The sequence below is a fragment of the Sminthopsis crassicaudata genome, chromosome 3 (assembly GCF_048593235.1).
Source record: "Sminthopsis crassicaudata isolate SCR6 chromosome 3, ASM4859323v1, whole genome shotgun sequence".
NCBI lineage: Eukaryota > Metazoa > Chordata > Mammalia > Dasyuromorphia > Dasyuridae > Sminthopsis > Sminthopsis crassicaudata.
Window position 1 is genome coordinate 442,376,090 of NC_133619.1, and position 26,485 is coordinate 442,402,574.

Consider the following 26,485-nt stretch of genomic DNA (forward strand, 5'->3'; position numbering starts at 1 on the left):
TTACAGAGAATGAAATAAAAATTCCAGAAAAGAATGTACTGAGTGAGGATCTGGAGTCAGGCATGATAGAGAAAAAACAAACAAATAAACAAATAAAAAGCAATTGATCCTAGAGATAGCCTAGACGTCACAGAAATTGAGATGTAGATCACTAATGTAAATGGAAAAATAAAAGTGTATTTCAGGGACTCAGACCAAAGTGCAGGTATGGTGTGTGTGTGTGTGTGTGTGTGTGTGTGTGTGTGTGTGTATGGTCATTTCTTAGTCATGTCCAACTCTTTGTGACCCCATTTGGGGTTTTCTTGGCAAAGATACTGAAATGGTTTGCCATTTCCTTCTCCAGCTCATTTTACAGATGAAGAACTAAGGCAAACAGGTAGTGTATGCGAATGTGTATTAAAGGATTAAGAAGGGCAGACTTAAAAGTGATTTCCTGTAGAGAGAGAATATGACATTAAGGATGAAAGCTCCAGAAAACTTCAACCATAGGGAAACAGGTAAGAAAAAATTAAAAGACAGAATTAGGTTATCCCAGAAGTACTGGACATTTGTCTATGACCTGGAAGTTTTACTTTTTCTAATTTTTTAGAGATGGGAAAGACGCTCCCTGCTTCCTTTCCTCACCTCCCCCCACTCCCTACCAAATCTGGTCTCACAGGAATTTTACTCAGCCTGTTTAGCAGGTACTCTCCAACCTTACTAAAAAGGTCAGGAAGAAACTGGGAAAGTGATTATTAGTGCCATAGCAGCCAGGAAACCAGATTAGAGAAAGCAAAGACTTAATTCCATTTAGAGTAGCAACTGAAAAACAGCTTTAGTATAAAAGCAAATCAGATGAAAGGAAGAAGTGACTCATAAAATATCTAGATGATTTGGCTTATTTACCAAATATTATATATATATATATGTATGTATGTATCTATGAATATATATATATATATGTATGTATGTATGAATATATACATATACATATATACATACATATATATACATATATGCATATATATATATACACATATATATACATATATATATATATATATATATTTATATATATATTGAAATCCTCAGGTGAAGTTAAGCTTTTGGGACTGAAAGAAAAGAAACCAGATTCTTCCCCCCATCTCCGCACCCCACTCCAACATTTCAGCCTTCTCTTCCTGTAATATAATTCAAAACAAATAAACACACAGAAAAGGCACCAGGCTCTTTTGAGTTCTTTCTTTCTTTTAAAAAATAGCAACCTATAAGTGCTTTGCGTGGGTGCTGTAAAATATTATTGTTCAGTGAGATGAAATCAAACAAGTGGCTTGTTCTGGGCAGAAAGGGAAAGGGAGAGAAAGCAAATGAGGAAATGATTGACCTTCTCAGGCAGAACAAAATAAAACTAAAAGCCAGTGGGAGACCCCTTGTCAGGCTGTAAATTCGTAACTATAGAAGATCCGTAAAGCTGTGGTCCTGTATACAGCAATCAGCATCAGCTCTATCCCAACAGAAGATGACCATGTGGCTCCTAAACCTAACAGCTGTCAGGCAGAACTCCGAAGATTAACCCATAGGGTGGTGTTGAACCATTTCCCATTAAGATATTTGCAAAGCAAACAAAAATGATAGCACCATTCTGAGCCCTGGGAAAGAGCCAAAAGGGCTGGCTGTTCTTGTGGATACACACAGTTCTCTCGGGAGGATATGAGCCAGAATGGAGGATGGCCCTTTCCTGCCTTTCGTCTCCAGGGTATGTTGATCTTAGACCATTAAAATCTTGGTATCAGGAACTGTTTATTATCTTATTTCCCAATCACAGCAGTTGCTAGGATTTTGTTTTCTTTGGAGTTCAACATTCTAGGTCTCTACATAAGTTGTTCATACATTCGTGTATTCTATCAACAAACACTTATTAGATACCTACTATGCACCAAGCATTGAGCTAGGGACTAAATCAAATCCGGTCCCTGTCCTCAAAGAACGTATATTCTTCTGGAGTAGAAAGGCAACAGGTAAAACATATGTGAAATAATTCAAAGTAATATTGGAGAAGAGGAAGGGCAGTTAAAAAATGAAAACCCATTGGTTTTTACTGTATCTCATATACATAGGTAGGTAAAACAGACTTTCAAGAGACCAGTACCCTCTTTCCCTGGGAAAAAAAGAAAATTGCCCCATGTTTATCTTGTTTATGAACGTTATCTATTTGACTGGCTGTGGTCCCTGAGGGCAAGTTGTTTAATATATGCTTGGTGACAGATTGATAGAATTAATAATGTCTATAATCACTGACTTATACAGTGCTTTAAAGATTGCCAAGTACTTGCCTTTCTTTGTGTCCCCAAAATTTAGTCCATGACCTGGCACATAGTATAGGTACTTATTCAATGATTGCTGCCTTGACAAACATTAGGTCATTTGATCCTTACAATAAGCCTGTGAATTAGGTTATAATAATAATAGTAATTAGCATTTATATTACAAACATTTGATTTTCACACCGAGGGGACACAGGTACTATTATTTTCCTCGTTTTGCAGAGGATGAAATTGGAACAGAGAGCACTCAAATGACTTATCTAAGATCACACACTAGGAATACAGGTATTATCTTCATTTTAAAGATAAGGAATTTGAGGCTATGAGAACTAGTAACTTGCTTAGGGTCATGCCTAGTGAGTGTCTGAAACTGGATTTGAGCCTAGTCCTTCTGACTTACATTCAGCATTTTCTCCACCCTGTCAGGCTGTGGCCTCTTTGAGGAAAAGGGCTTTATCTCCTTTCAAAGTACTTTAAAGACTATGGCCTCTAGTTTTTTTTTTTTTTTTTTTTTTTTCTTTTATTGCTACTGGGTACTGTGGCTACCAAAGTAAATTTACTCAGCACAGATAGCAGCAAAGTGCCATTGAGATTCACAAAACATCTCAGGCATTAATATGCAAATACTTCATTCTCATAACTAAAAAGACAATGGAACAAAGTTAATGATTTCCCATGACAAAGCCTGTAACTGCAATAGGAAATGACATAGAATTAACCTCCTCTCACAATGCATTTAAGAATATAATCTAGGCTTCACCAGGAAGCAGAGACTTTAAACTGTCCGTTAGGAAATGCTCTTATTTAAAATTCATTTCCAGACATTTTTTTTTTCTTCAACATTTCTTCTTAAGCAAGTTTTCTCTTCTTGAATTTGCTAAAGTTGGGCAGATAATATAGAGACAGATGATATCTCTGAAGGGAAATGCTGATCTTGTGTTCAAAATATGGGGAAAGTCTAAGTTGGGACACAGCAGATTTTATTTAGACATATGGAATTCCTCTTACGTTTGCATGTACAGAAAGTCTGGTTTAAAAAAAAAATCTGTTGGGGGAAGGAATAGTTTTTAGCTTGTCAACAGGCTGGCACTCTAAACAGGAAATTCTCATTCAGTGGTCAATGAGTGGATATATTGCTTGAGAAGTTGAATTATGTCAATCTTGACATTCTTGCAATGTGCCAGAAAAAAGAAATTGCATCTAAATAGAAAGGTGGCTGAAAAGATAGGGCTGTGAATGGACTAGTTCATACTAGTTGGAGAGCCAATTGTTAAATTTTCAAGGTGAGTGTTTTCACTTTAGAAATTGCTGTGTTACAAATTAGGATTTCATTTGTTATTTTGTTGATTTTCTGAATTTATGAAAGTGAAGGAGAAAGTGTTAAAAATGCAGCTTAAACTTAAATGTCAGACATTTATTTTAATTTTTGTAGTGTTGGGCAAAGAAAGGAATTTTCCCAATAGATTTTATTTTGTATCCAGAAGTTACAAGAACCATTACTTCATTGAACACATTGCAGTATTAATGACAAGGATTTGCAAAAAGATGAAAGTAAGCTTATACATTAGCAAATGAATGAATGGATAAGCTTTTATTAAGTCCAAGTGCTAAACCCTATGCAAATGCTGGATATACAAACAAAAAAAGAAAACTCAATTCCCAAGGAAATCACATTTTAATAGGGAAATAATATGCATGCACACATGCATATACACATACATGTTTATATACAAATATGTGTACATACATACATATATACATGAGAATTCAGCTGCAGAGGAAATGAAAAAACGCAAAGATCTAAAGGGACTTTAAAACAGAGTGAATGGCAAGGCTCAAAATTCAAAGAGAACTTAAGAGTAGATAACATGGCCAGTAAGTTCTAATGATTCATTGGAGTGGGCCTCTTGGAGAGATCCACCATCATTGGGATGGGTATTCTAGCCTACCAAACTGGAAAATATTTTTTTATTCATGTGAAAGTTTCCCTTGAGTTAACTGTGTACTGTCAGGTTTTGTTTTTTGTTTTGTTTTTTTGAAAGATGTTTAAGAATTTAAAAGAATTTTAAAAATTAAAATTTTTAAGAATTTCAAAATTTTAAAAAATTAAGAGGAAAAAGTAAAAAGATATGCTATACTAAATTAAAATGCTATACTGACTTAAATGCTTTTGGAAATCAGATGTAGGAAATGGACAATGGAACTTATATTGACACTGACTATAATAATTTCATTCCTAAGTTTAAACAATCTAAATTAATTTCCATGAGGAAACTAAAAGTGTTCAGAAAACACCCCAGCCAATACTCATATTGCCCAGAAGGGAGATATAGCTGCAACAGTAATTTAGAATATAAATTCATCCATAAAATATTATGAATTATGGTGATGGCCAGAGCAATGTAATTTCATAAAAATAGACTCAGTGGTAGATAAAATCAGTTTAAAGTAAGTTTGGCAAGATAACTAAATAAACAAAATTATCTCAAAGACATTCAAGAATGAAACGGGTTTCCATACACTTCCTAGGTCACAGAAATATGGTAGGTCTGACATTTTGAAGGCTCTGAGACACCTACAAGATCAGTCTCAGTCATTAACCAATCTTAGTGTTGTTCTGCCTGGACTCATTCATTCCTCAAGGGTTAACATATTCCTCCTCCTATGTTCTATAGCCCTTTGTTATAAAACCTCTAGATGTCAAAGGAGAACCCTCCTCCCAACCTCAGCTGTCTGCTGTCCTATTTCCATCCCCTTCAACCTTACCTCCCCACATTGTCCCACTCCAGATGTGCCAGCCCCTTTCATAGTACTCTCTGGAATGCCTACTTTGTAATTAATAAACTTGTTCTCATGTTACATTATTGCCTTTCTTGCTCCCTCCATCTGACACTCACTGAGAACTGGCTCCCTCCTGATGACACTGAGTCCCCGCCAAAACATTCTAGTACTCATTGTACTTTGACTCATACCCCAACTCCTTGGTTTCACTGGGACAGCCAGAATGTTCCTTGTTCCCTAGCGTCACTTCCAAATTCTTCCTTTAGTACTTACTTAGCAGCTTCTCCATCTCTGAGCTTTCTTCAGTCCAAATTTATCATCCAACCTAGATGCAACCCTGAGGACATCTTCTGGGTCAGTGAGTTCCATGCAGGGGTCATAGTCTTTCTTTCTATCCTAACTCTTGTTCTCATTCTGAGACTTCAACATATATTGTAAAGTTCCCTCAAATACCCCAACTTCTTAATTCCTCCAACTATTCCACTCCTATGACCTACTCTTTCATTCTACATTAGCTACCTACAGGAATGGTCAAATCCTTGTTTACAACTTCCATGTTTAAGAATGCTAAATTTGCTTTATCTCATCCTTATTTTATCTTTCCATGTTTCCCTATGTCTTATTCCTTTTAAACCTACTCTTCCTTCTCACGGTGACTTCCAAATCCTCCATCTCAGTGCTATCCGGGGTTATCACCTCTGACTTTAATGTACTCACTTTCTTTCCCATTCTTAACCCTTCGGTGAACCAATTCAATACTACACTATCCTTTACTCTTGAATCCCTTGCTCACTTAGGGTCCCACTGACAATTACATTTTGCCAAATCCCAATCCTGTATTATTTCCACCTTTTACTTATCTGCCCTCATTCAGGTTAATGTTAAATACAAATGGAAGAAATCACCAGGCTAACAGTGAAGTCTCTGATGATGGTGTTGCTTTTCTGCTTATCAGGGCCAAATCTTCTACATGTATTCTTGTTCTCATCCCTTCCTCTCTCCTTAAGCCCCCACTATCTCTCTAACCTATGGCTACCTAATTACTGATTCCCTCCATGAAAAGCCTCACTAGATCCTGTAGTGGTCATCAGATTTCTTTCTTTATCTCGCCTGCCCTTCTCTGAGCCTAATAAATATTTATTGACTGACCTCTCAGTTAAAACCTCTTGAAAAATCTATCTCCAAACAATGATTCAATGTCATTTCCTCTCAATCTCTTCAAACTCTGTGCAATTTGGCTTCCTATCTCATTATTTGACTGAGCAAACTCTCTCCAAAGCTACCAGTGATCTCTTGCCAAATATAATGGCATCTTCTCAATACTCATCTTTCCTGATTTTTCTGCAGACATTGTTAACTACCTTCTTTTCTTGGATACATTTTCTTATGTGGATTTTTGGGACCCACGTGTCCGACTGCTCCTTCTTAATCTCTTTTCGAGGATCTTTACCAAGGTCATGTATACTACACATGGGCACTGTCAAGGGCTCTTTCTTGGGTCTCTTCTATTTTTTCTTTCTATAATACTTTATTTGGAAACTTTATCAGTTCTCTTGACTTCAGTTATCTTCTCTATGTTAATGATTCCCAAATTTATTTATTTTTTATTTTTTATTTTTTCCTGAGGCTGGGGGTAAGTGACTTGCCCAGGGTCACACAGCTAGGAAGTGTTAAGTGTCTGAGATCAGATTTGAACTCAGGTCCTCCTGAATTCAAGGCTGGTGCTCTATCCACTGAACCACCTAGCTGCCCCCTCCCAAATTTATTTATGCAACAATAGTCTCTTCTGAGCTTAAGTCTGACATCACTAACTGCTCGTCAGAAGTAGATGTCCTATATGCATTTCAGGTTCAACATGACCAAAAAAGGATTCATTTTTTCACTCCAACTTATACCACTTCCAAATTTCTCTTTTAATGTTATATCCTTGTTGTCATCTTTGACTCCTGTTTCTCAATCTCCACATATCCAATCAGTTGCCAAGCATTGGAATTTCTTTCATTTTATCTCCTGAGTATAATCTCTTATCTCTGCTCACATGGCCATCATCTTTATTTGGGCTTTCATCACTCCATGCTTGGGTTATTGCAACTTTCTCATGCTTTCCCTCCTTCAAATCTCTTCCCACTTCAGAATATCCTCCACATAGCACAGATTCCAAATGATTTTTCCAAAGCAAAGATTTAATCATATCACATTGCATCAACCTCCAAACATACCTAAGCAATGGATCTTTCTACTATATCCCACATCTTCCTACTACATCAAATTCTCCCATCTCCTAAAGGAAGACTTCCCCACCCCACCCCACCTCCCTCTTAATCCCAGTGCCTTTCTTCAGGTAATTAGTCCTATTTATCCTATATTGAGCTTGCTTTTTACATAATTGTTTGTAGGGTGCCTCTCCCAGTAGACTGTAAGTCCTTGAGGGCTCAACTGTCTTTTGCCTTTTACTGTAGCATCAATGCTTAGCAGATAGTAGGTGCCTGGCACATAGTAAGTAATTAATATATGTTTATTGAATTGAATTGAAATAAAGGACAAAGAACCTAAATCTTGTGATACCAGAGAAATGTTCCCATTCCATTTCCATTTAAGATTACGATAATCTTATAGTGGATATAGTACAATAATTATAGAGCAGTTGTTGACTGTTTCACCTAATATTTGTGTTTCTTTAGGCAAGTCTTTTAGCCATTTTGGACCTCTTTTGTAAAATGAATGGACTGATAATCCCTAAATTCCCTTCCATCTCTAAATCTGTGTACTAGATCTAACAAGCTACCCTTTAAAAAGTGTGTTAGCAATAGCAAGTGATCTGCTAATGTATTAGTAATAGTTAACATCTGTATACAAGAAAAACATCTTCTTAAAGAAAATGCACATTTAAGCATTGTCCCACACTTGGTGCTTATTGTCACATTATAAAGATAGATCTGTTCCAGAAATTCAGCACTCGGTACAAATAGAAACTCTGTTCCTTTATTTAGCTAACATCTCCGGCTTCTTAAGCAAAAGCCAATATTATACTTTTGCAGAAGAAATCAGGAGACTCAAGCCAACAGAAAGACTGGTTGGAAACATGTTAGAAGAGTAAAAATAAATGTTTCAAGAAATTCAGATTTGCCCCTGAACCTAACACAAATAAAAATTCAGCTTTTTTACATAAATGAATTCTTTTATTCAGCAGATATGTATTGAAAGTCTACTATGTGTATAGCTCTATACTAAGCATTGTAGCAGATACAAAAAACAAATTTCCTCCAAACTTAGTCTATCAAAGAGTAAGAGTAGGATCAAAGACAGATTAAAAGGACATTAGAAGTCATCTAATCTAATTCTCTCATTTTGCAAATGAGGAAAGTGTGACCAAGAAAGGCAAAGATATTTCTCATGTTTTTATACATAACAAATAGAAAAGAGAAGACTTAAACCATGCTTCTAACTCCAAACTTAATATTCTTTCCATTATAACAAGCACTCTCCAAATAGAAGACAATATGTGGTAAATTCACCAAGACTAGTGATTTAAAAAAAAATGCTAGGGGGAGGCCAAAAGAGGGAGGGATTACCAAGGAAGGCTTAATAAAGAAGATAGATTATGGTCTGGTATTGAAGGACAGATTGAAAGAAGGGGATATCAAGCACAGAAAATGTGTTAGCAAAAGCCTAGACCTGGAGAGACTTACATGAACTGATATAAAGTGAAATGAGCAGAACGAGGAGATCATTGTACATGGTAACATCAATATTATATGACAATCTTTTTCTGATGAATGTGACTCTTTCCAACAATGAGATGATTGAGAATAGTTCTAATGATCTTGTGATGAAGAGAGCCATTTACACCCAGAGAGAGGACTGTAGGAACTGAATATGGATCACAACATAACATTCTCACTCTTTTTGATGTTGTCCACTTGCATTTTGTTTTCTTACTCATTTCCTTTCCTTTTTGATCTGATTTTTCTTGTGTAGCAAGAGAATTATATAAATACGTTTACACGTATTTGGATTTAACATATATTTTAACATGTATAACATAAAAAATAAAATAAAAAAGCCTAGAGATTGGAAAGTTCAAGCTAAATGAAAATTTATTAAATATCTTTAAGATTATTTTATTTTTTTTATTTAGAATTTTTTTCCACAGTATATATGCATGAGTAATTTTTTTATAACATTATCCCTTGTATTCATCTTTCCAAACTATCCCCCCCCCCCTCTGTACCTTCCCCCTGATGACAGGCAATCCCATACATTTTATGTATGTTACAATATAACCTAGATACAATATATGTGTGTAAATACTATTTTCTTATTGCACATTAAGTATTAGATTCCGAAGGTATAAGTAACTGTAGATAGACAGTAGTGCTAACAATTTACATTCACTTCCCAGTGTTCCTTCTCTGGGTGTAATTATTTCTGTCCATCATTGATCAACTGGAAGTGAGTTGGATCTTCTTTATGTTGAAGATATCCACTTTCATTTAAGATAATTTAAAATATACTTCTTCTTTAATTAATTTGCTTTAATTGTTAACATTTTTATTTTAAAATATTTTTAACATTAATGTTCTTGGCATTATGGCATGTTTCATCTTGACAGAAGTAGCATCTGATATGGTTTATCACATGTGGTATGCAATTAGTAAAATCATATGGACATAGAATTAGAGGGACCTGACCTTCCTTTTCTTTTTCCCAGCTTTTGCCCTTACAGTAGAAGATTTCAACATCTATACTGCTGTTTCCTCAAACTTTCCTAGGTATAGCTAGATGGCACAGTGAATTCGGAATCAGGAAAACTCATCTTCCTAAATTCAAATCTGGTCTCAGATAACGATTAGCTATGTGACTCTAAACAAGTCACTTAACCCTGTTTACCTTAGTTTCCTAATCTATCAAATGAACTGGAGAAGGAAATGGCAAACCACTCTAGTTTCTTTGCCAAGTAAACCCCAAATGGGACCATGAAGAATTGGACATGACTGAAATGGCTGAGCAACAAAGTATAACTAGCTCTAATGTCATGGAGAAAAGTGCCTTAAAAGTAAGGAGAAGATTTGTAATATTGGTATGATATTTTTACCCAGTAGCTCAAAACACATTCCAAGAGCAGGCAGCTTTATTGTGGGCTGCTTATATTTGAACTCAAATTCCCGAGATGGGAATATATGTGATTCAGTCAGTTAAAAAAAAAAAAAAAAAAAGCTGGCAACTTTTGAGGTGGAAACATAATTCTCTTCTGTGTCATCCTTGCAGCTCTGGGGGCTAGGAGCCAATTGGGCTGATCTCAGAAATGATGAGGCAGTGAAATTGCCTCCCAGACAGCAGGGCAGAGTGTGGGCCAGGTTCTTATGTGAGCTAGGGAATACAGATTGCCACATATCTCCACAAACACTTGTATGAATGGCACATTTTAAAGATATGTGGCAGTGATCAGAAAATAAGAAACCAATATCTTTAATGAACCCCCTCCCCCCCAATTGCCTTCATATCCTTTATCTTCTACCCTGGTTGTTTTCTTTACTTGTTTATTCTTCATAGAAAGGGACCTTTGAGATGATACAGATTTTGTTGTTATTCAGTTTTATCCAACTCTTTGTAACCCCATTGGGACTTTCTTGGCAGAAATATTGCAGTGGTTTGCAATTTCCTTCTCCAGTGGATTAAGGCAAAGAGAGATCACAGTTGGATTTGAATCCATATCTTCTTGACTCCAGGCCTGGCATGCTAGCCACTTGCCAACCAGTTACCCTAGTTATGCTAAGAAATCTGTGAGATTTGCCTTATGGAAGCTAAAGTGAATTAAGGGCACAAATGGGATTGTCCCCAAAAAATGTTTTCTTGACCCTTTGATTCAGCAAAACACCCACCAAGATTCATCTTTACCTTTTATGACACTGCCTCTTAAGCAGGAAGCTTAGGAAGCTAAGAATGCCTGGGCTTACTTAAATTTGCATCAAAAACATATTCTGGTCCTCCTTCCCCTTTCTAGTTGCAGAACTATGAAACATGGCCAAACTCACCCTTGTTCTTGAATGGGATGTTTCCACCTATCTTTTATATCTATCCCTCACCATCCCTTAAACTTATCATATCTTCACTCCTCAATGGGAGTTGTCTCCTTCTATTAGAATATAGATAGGCATCTTGTTTGTGTCTTCAGCACATTGCAATTGAGGATGTAAGAACTCCCTCTAGCAACTTTATTTCTTTTTTTTTTAAGCTTTTTATTTTCAAAACATTTGCATAAGTAGTTTCCACATTCACCCTTGCAAAACCTTGTGTTCCTAATTTTTTTCCCTTCCTCCCACCCACTCTCCCCTAGACAGCAAGTAATCCAATATATGTGCAATTCTTCTATACATCTTTTTACAGTTATTATGCTGCACAAGAAAAATCAGATCAAAAAAGGAAAGAAAATGAGCAAGAAAACAAAATGCAGGCAAACAACAACAAAAAAGGTGAAAATACTGTGTTGTGATCCACAGTCAGTCCCCACAGTCCTCTCTCTGGGTACAGATGGCTCTCTCCATCACAAGACCAACAACTTTATTTCAATTCAATTTTAAAATCATTTATTAAGTATCTGTCATGTACTAGGTCAATCAATCAACAAGCATTTTCAAATACATACTGTGTACCACAAACTGCACTAAGTATTAGTGATACAAAGAAAGGCAAAAGACCCTGCTTTCCTGGAGTTCACAGTCACTGGAAGGAAACAATACATAGGACAGTAGTGATTGTGGGGAAGAGGAACACTTTGACCTGAAGAGTTACACACTGCATCTCAAGGCCAGTGATAATTGTCTTGACTTTTGTCCTGCCACTGGGCTCCCGATGAATCTGCCCCAATTCTGTCTCACTTAAATCCAATTCATTCTCAAGCTGAGACATCATCCCATGATCTTATTGGTCCTCTTCAATAATGAAGAACAAACAACAATTATAAGAGTGGTATTAAATCCTGGAAATGCATAGTCAAAAATGAAGTAGTTAGGGTAGCTAGGTGGTACAGTAGATAGAGCACCAGCCCTGAAGTCAGGAGGACCCGAGTTCAAATCTACCCTCAAACACTTAACACTTCCTGGATGTGTGACCCTGGGCAAGTCACTTAACCCCAATTGCCTCAGCAAAAATAAAAAAATAAAAAAATAAATTGAAGTAGTCATTGTTTTTAAAAAACTTACATTTTACTTGAATATAATATCTACAGAAATAAAAGAGATATGAGATATATAATAGATAAACATAAAATAATGTGGAGAGGGGGCACTAACAACTAGGTAAAGTAGACACAGTAGAGTGCTGGATCAGAGGACAGGAAGACATCTTCCTGAGTACAAGCCTGGCTTCAGACACTTAATGGCTGTGTGAGCCTGGGCAAGGAGATGGCAAACCACTCTAGATCTTTGCCAAGAAAATTTAAATGGTGTCATGAAGAGTCAAACACGGCTGAAAAAATGACTACACAATAACTACCAAGTGGAGTCATCAGGAAGGGAGCACTAGGATAGTTGCAGTATGAATGGAGAGAGCCTGCCAGATATTCACTAAATAGAAGTAGAAATGACAAAATTTCACAATGGATTGGGTATGGCAAGGGGGGAGGGAACATTTTATTAAGGATCAGTATGTGTTAATCAAAGCTGAGTGCTTTTACAAGCACTTGATTGATTCATTGATCTTCACAACCACCCCTAGAAGATAGGTCTTATTATCATCTCCATTTTTTAGATGAGGAAATTGATACATGGGGGCTAAGTGACTTGTCTAGGGTCAGAGAACTAGTAAATGTCAGAAGCTGGATTTGAATTCCTCTTCCTGGATTTTCTAGACTCCAGATCCAGCTAGACTGCCTAGCTGCCTCTGCTGGATATATGAGGATGAAGAATAAAGAATAATTCCTGCATTGTGAACCTGGGTGAAGAGAGGAATCATGGTGGCCTGGACAAAAGTGGCACAGTTAGGAAGAAGGGAGAACTTAGTGAAAAGAAGGGGTCATTTAGGATATTTTGAATTTGGGATGTGATGGCTACCAGTTGTACCACTTCCCATGAACCTTCCCATAAATTTACAGTACAACATGTAATCCATGTCAGAGGGCAACATGGTTAAGGAGAAATGATGCTTGCTGGTCTTGCTGTCAGGAGGACATGCCTCTGATCCACCTAGGCTAGTCACTTAATTTCTCAGTCACTGGATTTGGGGATCAGAAAACTGGGTTTGAATCAAACGTTTGATGTCTATATGTGAGACCTCAGAGAAGTCATTAACATCTCTGGGATTCAGTTGCCCATTAAAAAAATAAAGGAACGGAACTATGTTCATCTCTGAGATCCTTTTTAGTTCTAAATTCCATGATGATATAAAATGTCAACAAGTTAATTCAATACAAAGTATTAAAATTTAATTAGGAAACAAGTGCCCACTCTGTACATAGCAGTGGGTGGCTAGGTGGAAAAGATACAAATTTGGACTGAGACAATCCCTACCATCAAGGAGTTTATAGTTTAATCTTTTTACCTCCTTCCTAGGATTATCTATCTTTCCCTTCTTTTTTCCACCTCCATGCCCCATTCATTGATCCATGTGCTTCCCAGATGACTCCTGAACTGGTAGTTGAGATATTATAGGAAAATGGGGCTCCAAAAAAAAGGGATTCCTTTATCATTTTCTCTTAGGTGATCTCTGTTGCTTATCCAAAGCGGAAAAAGCAGGGGTAACTATTCCCTTAGAAGCTGTACTCTTGGGTTTGGGGCCTTTCCTCAACTCTATTCCCTTCACTATTGCCACCATTGCAATCCATCACTTTACTGGATTTGATTGCAAACTCCTTGAGGATAGGGACCAGTTCTTCTTTATCTTTGTATTCTTCTCAGGGCCAACACAGGACTTCATACTCGGTAGGCATTTGATAGGTGTTTGTTGAATGAAGCCAAATTTTACAACAGGGTTGGGCAACATGGTGCTAGACACTGGATAGTATGAGATGGAGATTATATTAGAAGTTAGAATTTGGTTCAATTTAGTCATTTTAGCTCAGGTTTGAAGACCTTAACTGCAAGTGACAAGTCAGGTTTTAAAATGCTAAATGGTCTATGACATCCTTACTGTCTCTTATTTATTCTACTTGAAGCTTGAGGTACAATCTTAGCTAAATTTAATGAGTCCACCTAGGACTTTTCCCTCAGCCCTCTGCTTCTGCTGTCACCATCTGTGAATAGCTGCCAGCTAGGTGTCAGGGATGATTGAATAGGCCTGGCAAGAGTAGAAATGTATAAAGATTCAGAGATAGCACCAATCAAGACAATGAATGCCTACTATTTGATTCTAAATCTTTGTGCAGAAACAATGATAAAACAAATTTAACATGTCAGTAACTTAAATAGAAATCTCTTGCAGAGTATATAAATGACAAACTAATAGTAAAACAGCTCTTAAAAGAGTCCCATTTACAGAGGTCAGTCAAGTGATTTACTTTCTTTGAGTAATTCTGAACGAAGTTTTCATAAATTGACTTAGTCTCAATCTCCAACCCCAACTATATCAATATTCTTTCAGAATATGACAGCAGCTCAGGGTTAAGGGTGTTTGAGAATACCAAATTGTTTTTCTAAGCTAATGCCCTATTAACTGAACTAATTTAAAAGTGTGCTCTCTCTAAATTAAAATCAACTGATCTTGTCTATTCAGCATATTGATCCTCACTATGCCTGTTATGTCTTTTTAATACCCTGGTCTAAGGGACATATATTATTTGAACAATTTCAGAAGTGAAGGCAAAATTCCAAGTAAACGCATTCTGTTAAAGGATCCTGCTCATATTTTCCTATCATTTAAATTTACAGTACAATATGAATCCAAGTTGGAAGGCAGCATAGTTAAGGGGAAATGGTGCTTGCTGGTCTTGCTATCAGGAAGACCTGTCTCTGATACATGCTGGCTGTGACACCTTAAGCCAGTCTCTTCATTTCTCGGTGCCCAAACAACTCTCCAAAACTATAAGCTGCTGAACAGATGTCAATTCATATTGTTAGAAGTTTCCTTACTATGAACTCCCTACACTGATGAAATCTTTTTGAATAATATTTTATTTTCACCCAATTACATGAAAAAGCATTTTAAACAATCATTTTTTAAAAATCTGAGTTACAAATTCTCTCCTTCCTCTCCCCTTTCCCTGAGATAGTAAGCAACTTGATATAAGTATGTAATTATGTAAAACGTATTTCCATAAAAGTCATATTGTCTACACTGATTAAATTATAAGTCTTATTTTTTAAAAAAATCATCCATGGTCTAAAATGCAACCCATCATTTTATCAAAACTACAATAAAATTAAACAAAATTTGCATCTTGTGATACATTTTCTTTTTTGATATACCATTAGTCCTTCCTATATGAGTCCCACGATCTACTCCTCTGGCTTCTGGTTAAAATCGTGTTGATGTTATGATTACAACCCTCATCTGCTTCACTGGACAAACTAGTTCTGGCACTAGGAAATTATATCTGTTTACTAACTCTCCTCTCAGTCTTGTAATATAATCTCCAATTGTAAGGTATTTCTTGAGCTACATTTGAAATCTGTTATTTTGTATCCAGGATTGTCCATCTTAGTATATTTTTTCCCAGAAGCATTTTTTTTAATGTTCTGTTCCTTTTTTTCCCTGGTTACTGATAATTGTGTTTTAATCTCTCAGGGGTCATATACTGACCTGATATCAATTGTTTGCTATTCCAACCCCCAGAGACAGAGAGACAGAGAGAGACAGAGAGAGAGAGACAGAGAGACAGAGAGACAGAGAGACAGAGAGAGAGAGAGAGAGAGAGAGAGAGAGGAGAGAGAGAGAGAGAGAGAGAGAGAGAGAGAGAGAGAGAGAGAGAAACTACTAAAGAATCAGAGCAATACTAACTCAGAAAAATTGAAAAAGTTGTGGAAGGGAATATGAACTTGAAAAAAGACTTGGCATAAACAAGTAACTGAGCTCGGTCATTGTCAGAACATTCATAAATGAAACTAGAAGGACAACAAATATACATAATATACATGTCATAGATAGATATACCAGTATTTCTATGGAAATCTATTCTAATCACATCTCATTAATGACAGTGGGACTACAACATTTGGATTCTGTAACAACAGTATCTTGTGAATTATTGGAAGGGGATGCCACAAAACTTTAAAGTTACTTAGAGATAGATTTTTCAAGGCATCTTGTAAAAAGGAAGATTCCAAATAGTGGGAATTGTCATAGACAATATACCAAGAAAAGACAATCAAAAAGTCATTAGCAACTACTCACTGCAAATCCAATTTTCTTATCTCTATAAATATTTATGAAAATGTTCCATGTATTCTTGATGAAAGCAAGAGAAGAAAACATATAATTTTGAGAGAATATTTTCTATAGTAGAGCATATTTCACAGACAAGTGAAAAATGGAGTTTAAGATCCTTCATTGTTTATTATTTGACATATACATATATGTATACATATGTACATTATATACACATGATCCCTACTCGGAGCTTATATGCTAATGGAGGAGACAGGAACATATATAGACCCAGCCATGTATCTGTATACGTGTACTTGTTTTCTTCCTTATTAGAATGTAAGTTCCTTGTGAAGAGGGACTATTTAATTTCTTTAATTTGTATTCCTAGCACCTAGCACCATGTCTGACCCATATGAGGTACTTAATAAATGTTACCTGATTGATGGATTGTTGTTTTCTGCCTTGTTTGATGTAAACTTTCATAGCATGGCTAAATAATGTTATTTCAGTGGTTGTACCCACAAAGGAATCTTGTAGAAACTTTACTAATGAGAGATATCTTCCTAGAGGATACTGTTTATGATTTTATTTTGCTCTACTACATCAAATGATTTTAATTATTTAATCAAAAAATTTTAATAAGTTTTATGGCATAATACTTAAAGGATAGAATCCTGGGTCTGGAGTTTGGAAGACCTGAGTTCAAGTCTGACCACAAATACTTACTAGCTGTGTGACCTTGGGCAAATTAATTAACCCTGTTTGCCTCAGTTTCCTCATATGAAATGAGCTGAAGAAGAAAATAGCAAACTACTCCAGTACCTTTGCATAACCAAATGGAATTATGAAGAGTTGGATATCACAGAAATGATTGAGCAACAACAACAACAAAAGATAAAAATCATTGAGAAACTTAAGAGATCTTATCAATGTAATGACCAGTCAAGATTCCAGAGTACAGATGATGAAACGTGCTACCCATTTCATGACAAAGAGGTAATGGACTTAAGTTACAGAATGAGATCATTTTTTCGGACAAAGTCAAAGAGGGAATTTATTCTTCATATTTGTCACAAAGGTTTATACCCCATGGCAGGGAAGGATGGTGGTGAAGAGAGAAGTATGAAGGAAGGAAGAAATAAAGAACAAAATGTTGCTTTCTCCTCCCCCAAAAGAAAAAAAAAAAGAATCATTGAAACATGTTTTTGAAATGTATAGAAAAGAGAGAATAGCCAAAAGGAATTATAGACAAACAGGACAGTCTTGAAACTAATACATTCTGACATATACATATATATATATATATATATATATATATATATATATATATATATAAAGAAAGACAAGTTACACATCTTCAAAACTGTCAGTTTCATGTACAACTCTTTCAATTCTACTGTATTTAATGAAAGTGTTTAATCTTATATTTAGGATCAAAACAAAATGAGGAGGAAAAATGCATATGGCCCAGATTATGAAGTACAGTTGTATGGATGTCCACCGAGTTAGTCTTGGACATTTTCTACAAATGGTCAATATGCTGGGATCAGAGTAAAAAAGATCAGACTAGATTGCATTTTCTGGAAACTGTCTGGCATTTTCAATAATTCCAAGCTGTTCCCTGATGCAAAGCTCATATTTTAAGCAGCAATATTCTAGTGATACATTATGGTTATAAATCATGAAACATCATAATAATAGAAAAAAACTTGCAGATGATGGAAAGGGCAATAGTGAGAAACACAGTGAGGCTTAAGGAGGCTAAGCCAGCTGAACATGAAAGAGTGGAATAAGAAAATTAAAGGAAGCAGGCCAATCATATAATAAAATTGAAAGATAACAAATGGACAATCTGAGTATTGTGCTGTTATCCACAAAATATTTTTAAAAGGTCAGAGGGCACCTTCCAGCTCATTGGATGGGTAAATAATCCATTGAGGCTTAATTGGGAGGAAAAAGACAATCATAACAATATAGAAGTTGAAGTTAGGATATGATCTTCAGCCATGGAGAGAGAGAGTATCCAAATCAATGAGGTCTTGGATCCACTTATGTCTACATAGCTTTCCTAGCTACACAAAACACATTTGAACTTTTGTGATAACTTTTACATACTTTTCCATTAAAAAATACTTGAGAGTCCAATTTATTTTCTAATAGATGAGTCTGGTCAACAAAGCATTGGTTATTTAAAGAGAAAAAATGGTAAACTTAGCATGAAGTCATCATTTCATTAAAAGTAGATCACAGGGTAATAGATTTAGTGCCAGAAGTGCCTTAGAAATTCTCTAGTCTAGTAGGTGCTCAATAAATGCTAGTTGAAAATTGGTTAAATTACCGAGATAATGATTGATAGAGATAGTTTCATCTAGAGCAAGTATTTTCAATTCAGTGGGTAGTGAAACCCTTGGGGATTCTTGAAGGTGATCCAAGAGGTTCATGCTAAAAATGTCTTAAAGGAACTTTAAGTAATAAATAATTGTAGAATATTATAAGTAAGGTATTGGGCAACTAGGTGGCACAGGACCCGGGGTCAGGAAGACTCATTTTCAGATTTTATTAGCTGTGTGACCCTGGCCAAGTCACTTAACTTTGTTTGCCTGCGTTTCCTCATTTGTAAAATGAGATGGAGAAGGAAATGGTAAACCATTCCAGTTTCGCTGCCAAGAAAACCCTAAATGAGCTCAGAGTTGGATACAACTGAAAAATGACTTCAACAACAATAAATAAACTATGGTATATGTGTGTGATGTAATCTCATGTGTATCAAAGAATTTTAAATGAGAAAAATTCTAAAGAACTTGGGAAGATGTGAAGAAACAAAAGCCAAAAGATCTATATACAGAATAACCACCATGGCATAATTAAAGTCAGCACTGAGAGGCAGCAAAATTTAAGTAAAAACAAAACAAAACAATGTTAGTAGCAGAATTAGAAGACAGAATATTCCTTTCTTATATATATATATATATATATTTTTTAACAATTCATAAATTGTTTTTAGGTAATACATTTTATATTGAGCTTTCTCTGAGTATGGGATGGGAAGTAGCTGCCAGCTCAAATCAAAATATTCTAATGAGTTTTGACTGGGTCTCCATATCTCACTTAGATTGAAAGTTCTGTGATTGTTCACAGGCCTTATTTCATAGTTGATTGCCATAGAAGCTTAAATCTTCTTGGTTTCTGAACTGGTCCTTATTGCCCCTCCTTAAGGGTGAGATGGCATAATGGAGAAGGTTTTGGGCCTAGAGTCAGGAAATCCTGTGTTCAAATGTTTCCTTCCTTTCTTCATTCCTTCTTTGCTTGCTTATTTCATTCTCCTTCCCTCCCTTTCCTTTTCCTTTCTTTTCTTCTTACTTTCTTTCTTTCTCTTGCCCTCCCTTCCTTCTTTTCTTTTTTATTCCTTCCTTTTTCCCTCCCTTTATTTCTTTCTTCCTTTCGCCCTCCCTCCCTCCATACCTTTTGTCCTTCCTCTGGCACTTAGATTTAGTGTGTATTCACTCTGAATGTTAGCCCACTATAGCTCAGAATTCCCAAGCTCAAGAACTCTATCAGACTTAGTCTCTCCCAGAAGCAGGGATTGCAAGCACATACTACTTGGACTATTAATGGTAATTTTTAATAAAATAAATAATAATTTTTAATAGGTCAGTCATATAACTATCCACATTGAGGCAAGAATAAATAATCATGTTCAGTGTTGATTGGGTGAGAGGTAGTCATGCTCAGATACTGTCACATTCATGAAATAAGACTCACCAGTTTTCATTAGGGTTTCCAGTCACAGCAAAACAAGTGCTTGTGGGGTCTCTACTTTCTTCATTGCCATGGAGGATTTGGGATCCTGTATTGTTTTTGCGGACAAGATAACCCCTAAAAACTGAGAGCAAACAAACAGATATTTAAAACTTCTGAGATAAGAAATTGGTCTCTGGTGCTCATTTCCCCTTTTAACAACCTTTCCCCCACCTTTTCCTCTTTTCCATCCTTGATATCCTCCTTCCCAACATTATATTCTTAGGTTCTTTATGATGTTCTATGGCTTCTTTGGATCTTTCCCCGTAGTATCTCACCAAAACTTATCAATGCCATTTCTCATTCTCTCAAGACGGGATTCTGTAAGTGGAAACTGAGTGGATGCCCATCAGTTGGAGAATGGCTGAATAGGTTATGGTATATGAATATTATGGAATATTATTGTTCTATAAGAAATGATAAGCAGGATGATTGCAGAGAGGCCTGGAGAGACTTACATGAACTGATGCTAAGTGAACTGAGTAAAACCAAGAAAACATTGTACATGATAACAAGATTATGTGATGATTAATTCTGATGGACATGCCTCTTTTCAACAGTAAGGTGATTTATTGAAAAAAGTATTGATAACAATATCAAAGAGGATCATGGGTCTGAAGTCAAGTCAGTCAGTAAATAGTTATTGAGTACTTTGACAGTCACTTAACCCCATTTGCCTCAATTTCCTCATCTGTAAAAATAGTTGGAGAAGGAAATGGCAAAGCACGCCAGTATCCTTGCCAAGAAAACCCAAAAATGGGGTCATGAAGAGTCAGACAGGACTGAAAGAACTAAAGAACTATATGCCATTCACTATAATGAATGCTGGGGATAAAAAGAAAGGTAAAAGACAATTTCTATTCTCAAGAAACTCACAGTCTAATGATGGAAATAACTGTAAAAACAAACACTTCATAGGATAAATTGGAAAACATACAGCAGAGGGAAGACACTAGCTTTAAAGAGAGTGAGGTGAGATTTTTAACTGAGACTTGAATGAAACATAGGAGACTAAGGATGAGGAGGAAGAGAATTCCAGGCATGGAGGAGATCCAAGAAAAATGCCCAATCAGGAAATGGATTGTCTAGTTTGAGAAGCAGCATGGGAACCAGTGTCATTATCACATAAAGCATGTGGAAGAGAGACAATGAGATTTAAGAATCAACTCATCCAAATGAACTACAAAAGACATATGAAGAAAGACAACTTTCTTTATCCAAAGAAAGAACTGATAAATAAAAGTATGTATAGAATAATTTTACCAGGATATATATATATGCATGTATGTATGTATGCATATATGTATTTGTGCCTAATGGTAGCCATCTTTAAGGCAGGGGGAGTGGAAAAAGAAATTTACATGAAAAATTTATCATACAATTAAAAGGAAGAGATTGGCAAAAAAAAATCAATCAATCAATAAACATTTATTAGACACTTACTATGTGTCAGGCACTGTGCTTAGTGCTGCAGATACAAAGAAAAAAAAGGACAATTTATGTTTTCAAGGAGCTTACAATCTAATTGGGAAACTACCCTGTAAATAAATGGATTTAAAAAAAAGCAAGATGTATGCAGGAAAAATAGTAAATAATTAATAGAGAAGAGGCACTTAATTTTGTATTAAGAGGGTATAAGGAAGGCTTTCAGGAAAAGATGGAATTTTAGTTTCCACTCAAAGGAAGATAAGGAAATGAGTAATTTGCAATGAGGAGAGAAAGCATTCAAGGCATTGGGAACAGTGAGAAAAAATTCCTGGACATGAAAGGTGGAGTGTTTTGTTTGAGGAATGGCCAGAAGACCAGCATTACTAGATAGAAGTGTGTGGGGGAGGAAATGAGTAATAAGAAAACTGAAAAGGCAGGATGGGGCTAGAGCACAAAGGTCTTTGAAGGCCAAATAGAATGTGCCATATTTTATGCTAGAGGCAATGGAAAACCTCTGGAGTTTATTGAGTAGGGGGGTGGGTGACATGATCTGACCTATGCTTTAAGAAAATCACTTTAATGACTGAATAGAAGTAGATTGGAGGAAAGAACTGAGACAGAAAGATCCACCAGGACGCTATTATAATAATATTGATTTGAAGCAACCAGGACCTACACTAGAGCAGTGTCCATGTCAGAAGAGAGGAGGTGATGGGTTTATTCAAAAGATGTTGCAAATGTGAAATCAAAAGGCTTTGGTGACAGATTGGACATGAAGTGTAAGAATTAGTGATGGTCTAGGATGGCTTCCAGGTTATGAACTTAAGGAACTGTAAGGATGGTGTTATAGTCTACAAAAATAGGTATGGTAGGAGAGAGAGAAGGCTTAGGGGGTTAGATAAAAAGGTCCATTTTTGACATGTTAAGTTTAAAATGTCTACTAGACATCTATTCTGAGATATCTAAAAAACAACCGGAAGTAAGACACTAGAGGTTATCAGAGAGGTCAGGATTAGATAAGTACATCTGAAAACTATCAGCATGGAGATGATCATTTAATCCGTGGGAGCTGATGAGATCACCAAGTGAAGTGGGAGGGAGGGAAAAGAGGAACCAGGACAGAAGCCTGAGGGGCAGTTACAGTAACGGATGAGAGCCTTCCTCTACATAATCAGGAAGTGATCAATATAAAGTAATGGGTTACCAGTAAAGATAATCTGAAAGTTCACCTACAAGAAAGTCTATGGAAATTGAGGGTGGTGTGAGGGAAGGATGGTGATTTTAACGGAATATAGGAAAGGATAACCAGGGGAGTTAGAATTTGCCAGAAATAACAGTAGGGAAGAGGAACTCTAGTTCTGGATAAATCTTCCATTCTAATTTCTTAGAAATATCTATAGAACATAGAAGAAAAATTCATCAGGTTAAGTTAATTTAATAGAAATATCTTTAAAATACTCAATTTCCCCCCTTAGTCTGTAACATGGATTCCTGAAGAAACTAATTCACCAGAAAAAGATTGCCCTGTGGAGATGACCAGTCCTGGTTTGAGGACCAGGATATATTATATTGTGATTTAATATTTTGGTATTCTGGTTTGTAATTTTGAAAAGGATAACTCATTTCCCCAGAGACTGATCCCCACAAGTGAATTTTTAAAATTAAGTTTCTAAACTAACAAACTTTACAGCCAAGACACTGAACCTTGATGACTTCATCAAAGTACAGGACTCTGGATTTCATATTGGTACAGCCACATTGTATTATTCTTATAATATAGTAATAATAGAACAGGACCTTTCTGGAGACATAATACCTCAATCCAAAGGACCTTAATGATGGAAATTTCAAGTAATGTAGAGGATAAGAGGCATTCTTTGGTAGAAGAGTTTTTAGGGCCCCTCATCCACTTTCTTTGTCTGTGTTGAAGCTCTATTAGAGGGGCAACTAGATAGTGTAGTGGATACAGCACAGCCTCTGAAGTCAGGAGGTCCTGAGTTGAAATTTGGCCTCAGATACTTAATACTTCCTAGCTGTGAGGCTCCGTTCAACTCACTTTTTTTCCCCCTCAGTTCCTCATCTATAAAATGAAGTAGAGAAGGAAATAGCAAACCACTCCAGTATCTTTGCCAAGAAAATACCAAAAGGGATCATGAAAAGTTAGAAATAGCTGCACAACAATAACAAGCAAATATAAATCTTATAGCCTATTAAATTTCTATCTGAGGATTCTTTCCTTATCAATCCCAGTCATAAAACTTTCAAAAGGCTGGGGAACAAAGGAAAATCTAGATATATCTTCTTTCCTTTTCCTCTTTCACTGCTAGCCTGAATATTTTAAAATTTCCAATAAGACACCTCCATTTTCTGCATCTCCAAGTTGGAATAATGGAATATTAAAGCTAGGAGCAACTTGAAGCATTTTTGTAGTTGAACTTCTCTCATCTTAAAAACCAGAAAACTGAGTTCAAAAGAGATCAAGTGACCCTTTTAAAAATGATTGTCTTGAATTCTGAGTGCAGAGGGGGTTTTTGTGGTGTTTTCTTTTGCAACATTCTAATATGGAAATATGTTTTGCATGACTTCACATGTATAATTGATATCATATTATTTGCCTTCTCAAGGGGTGAAGGAAGGGCTGGGGGAGGGAGAGAATTTGAATCTTAAAACTGTTTAAAGTGAGCATTAAATTTTTTTTAATAGAACTGGAAAATATTTAAGAAAATAAATAAGAATATATTTATTTTTAAAAATTGTTGTCTTGACAACCAAACTGCTTTATCATAGAGGTCTAAGGGGTTCTTTGTTTTTATATTGATCAATGCTTCAATGAAGGTTTATGCAATTGAGGGCCTAAAGACTTCATGGACTTCTGGGGCAACTTTCTCATTTTACAGGTGAGGAGGTCATAGTTCTGGAGTTTAAATTGTTTAATCTTGGTCATTTAGGTGTTAAAGGCCCTAGGTCAGAGCTAGATTCTCTGTCAGTGCCTTTTCCACCAAGCAATCCATCCCCAAGCCAAAAATTAATTATTTTCCTCACTACTATTCCTACTACCTATGGGACACTGGGCAATTTCTTTTTCTTTCTGAACATCAGCTTCCTCATCTTTAAGGGAAAAAAAGGGAGGGGTCTTTAGTGACTCCTTTTGGATTCTTGATCCTACTGTCCTCACTTGATGAGGTACCATGAACTAAGTCTCACAATTAAGGTATAATGAATGATCTTTTTTCATATAAAGCTTAGATGGAAAATTTTTGCTAATACCTTTTAGGGGATTTCCACTATTTAAAGAGGCAAACAACAGTTCATTAACAGACTTGTTAAAAAGATAAATACTTTTAAAGCTCCAGGAAGATGCTTTAAAAAAAAGATGTTACTTAGGCTTCCAGATACAAAAATGTCATAACTCATAATTAAAAAAAGAGGGTTATAATTCTCTTTTTCTTTTTTTGGGGGGGGAGGAAATTGTCCAAAGGCTTCCAGCTACTCTTTCTCTATGTTAAAAAAAAAAAAAAACTCCTGGTTCTGTTCATTTTAAAAGCTCTGTATAATTGAGGAGAAAACTTATTTCATGTTTCTGATTCATTTACACTTCAGTCATCAAAATATTGACTTAAGAGAATTATTTGAAGTTTAAGAAATCTTATAGATCTCCATGGAATCTTTTTAATATAAGTTAAGAAGTCTACTCTTCCCCAGTTTCTCTTAGTTTTGTCTTAAAAGTAAAGAAAGGTATTTTGGCTAGGGTTAAAAAGAAAAAAAAAAGACAAATGAATAAACAAAAGATGTGATTTCAGGTTGAAACATAAGATCACTGAATTTCAAGCAATTCCAAATGTGGTCAAAACAACTTTAGTTAATCTTTGGAAAATGTTCTAGGCCTGGTATGCTAGTCTGGGAAACTCAGAGCCAAACAAACAGACCAAAGGGACTGAATTATGAGGAACCAAAGCATATTTTGGCTAAAAGATGATTTAGGTGACTCTCTTAATAAATTTCAAATGAATATCTGGGTTAAAGGACTATTAACTGGTCTGCAGAAATTAAGTTATGAAGAGAAATTATGGTCTTAAGTAACAAAATGCTCAGATCAAATGGTTATTTACTTAAATAACAAATGCACTTCTCTCCCCTTTCCCCTACCCCCCAATTATTGAGCCAAGGCCATGCAGAAAGTATAGTAAAAATGGATTTTACTGAAGACAAGGCTCTATGGCTGCATGTACCTGGACTAAATGGGGTTAATAAGATTAATTAGCATTTGGGGAATCATGTCAGCATGTAAACAAGGAACTAAGAGATAACTTAATATAGTGGATAGAGTTAGTCTTGGTACTAGGAAGACCTGAATTCAAGTCTTACTGCATTTCTTTCATGATCTTTTTTTTACCTTAAATTTTATCTTTATATTTTTATCTTATTTTTAATCTTATTGATGGAAATTAAATCTTATAATTTTATCATAATATCTTAAATAAATCGTTATTATTTTACAACTATTTCAGTCCATAAATTCGTAGGGGATGGGCTTCAATAGTTCAGATTTCTTGCCATTCATTCTCAAAAAGTTTGCTTCTCTGGATGGAGCAAACAGATGGTTTAGTCAAACACAGGAATCTTTTTCTTAGATTTCCTTCATCTGATTATTTTCTTTCACATGCTTCAGGAAATTAGCTTTACTCTCTCTCTCTCTCTCTTTTTAATGTTCTTTCCCCAGTTGCAGGTATAAAAAACCAATTTTTAGCATATGCTTTAAAATTTTTGAGTTCCAAATTCTCACCCTCCTTTTCTCCCTTCTCCATATCCTGAAATAGTAAGTAATTTGATATAGATTATATATGTGCAATCATGCAAAATATATTTCCATAAAG

General features: G+C 35.7%; 1 protein-coding gene across 1 annotated transcript in view; it reads right to left on the reverse strand.

Annotated features, from left to right (window-relative positions):
* Nucleotides 1-26,485, reverse strand: part of MYO3B (myosin IIIB) — a 679,546-nt gene that overhangs the window by 188,964 nt on the left and 464,097 nt on the right. The window contains exon 30 of the mRNA XM_074302208.1: nt 20,148-20,268. Within this exon, the coding sequence (XP_074158309.1) occupies nt 20,148-20,268 (121 nt within the window). The remainder of the gene's footprint in view (nt 1-20,147; nt 20,269-26,485) is intronic.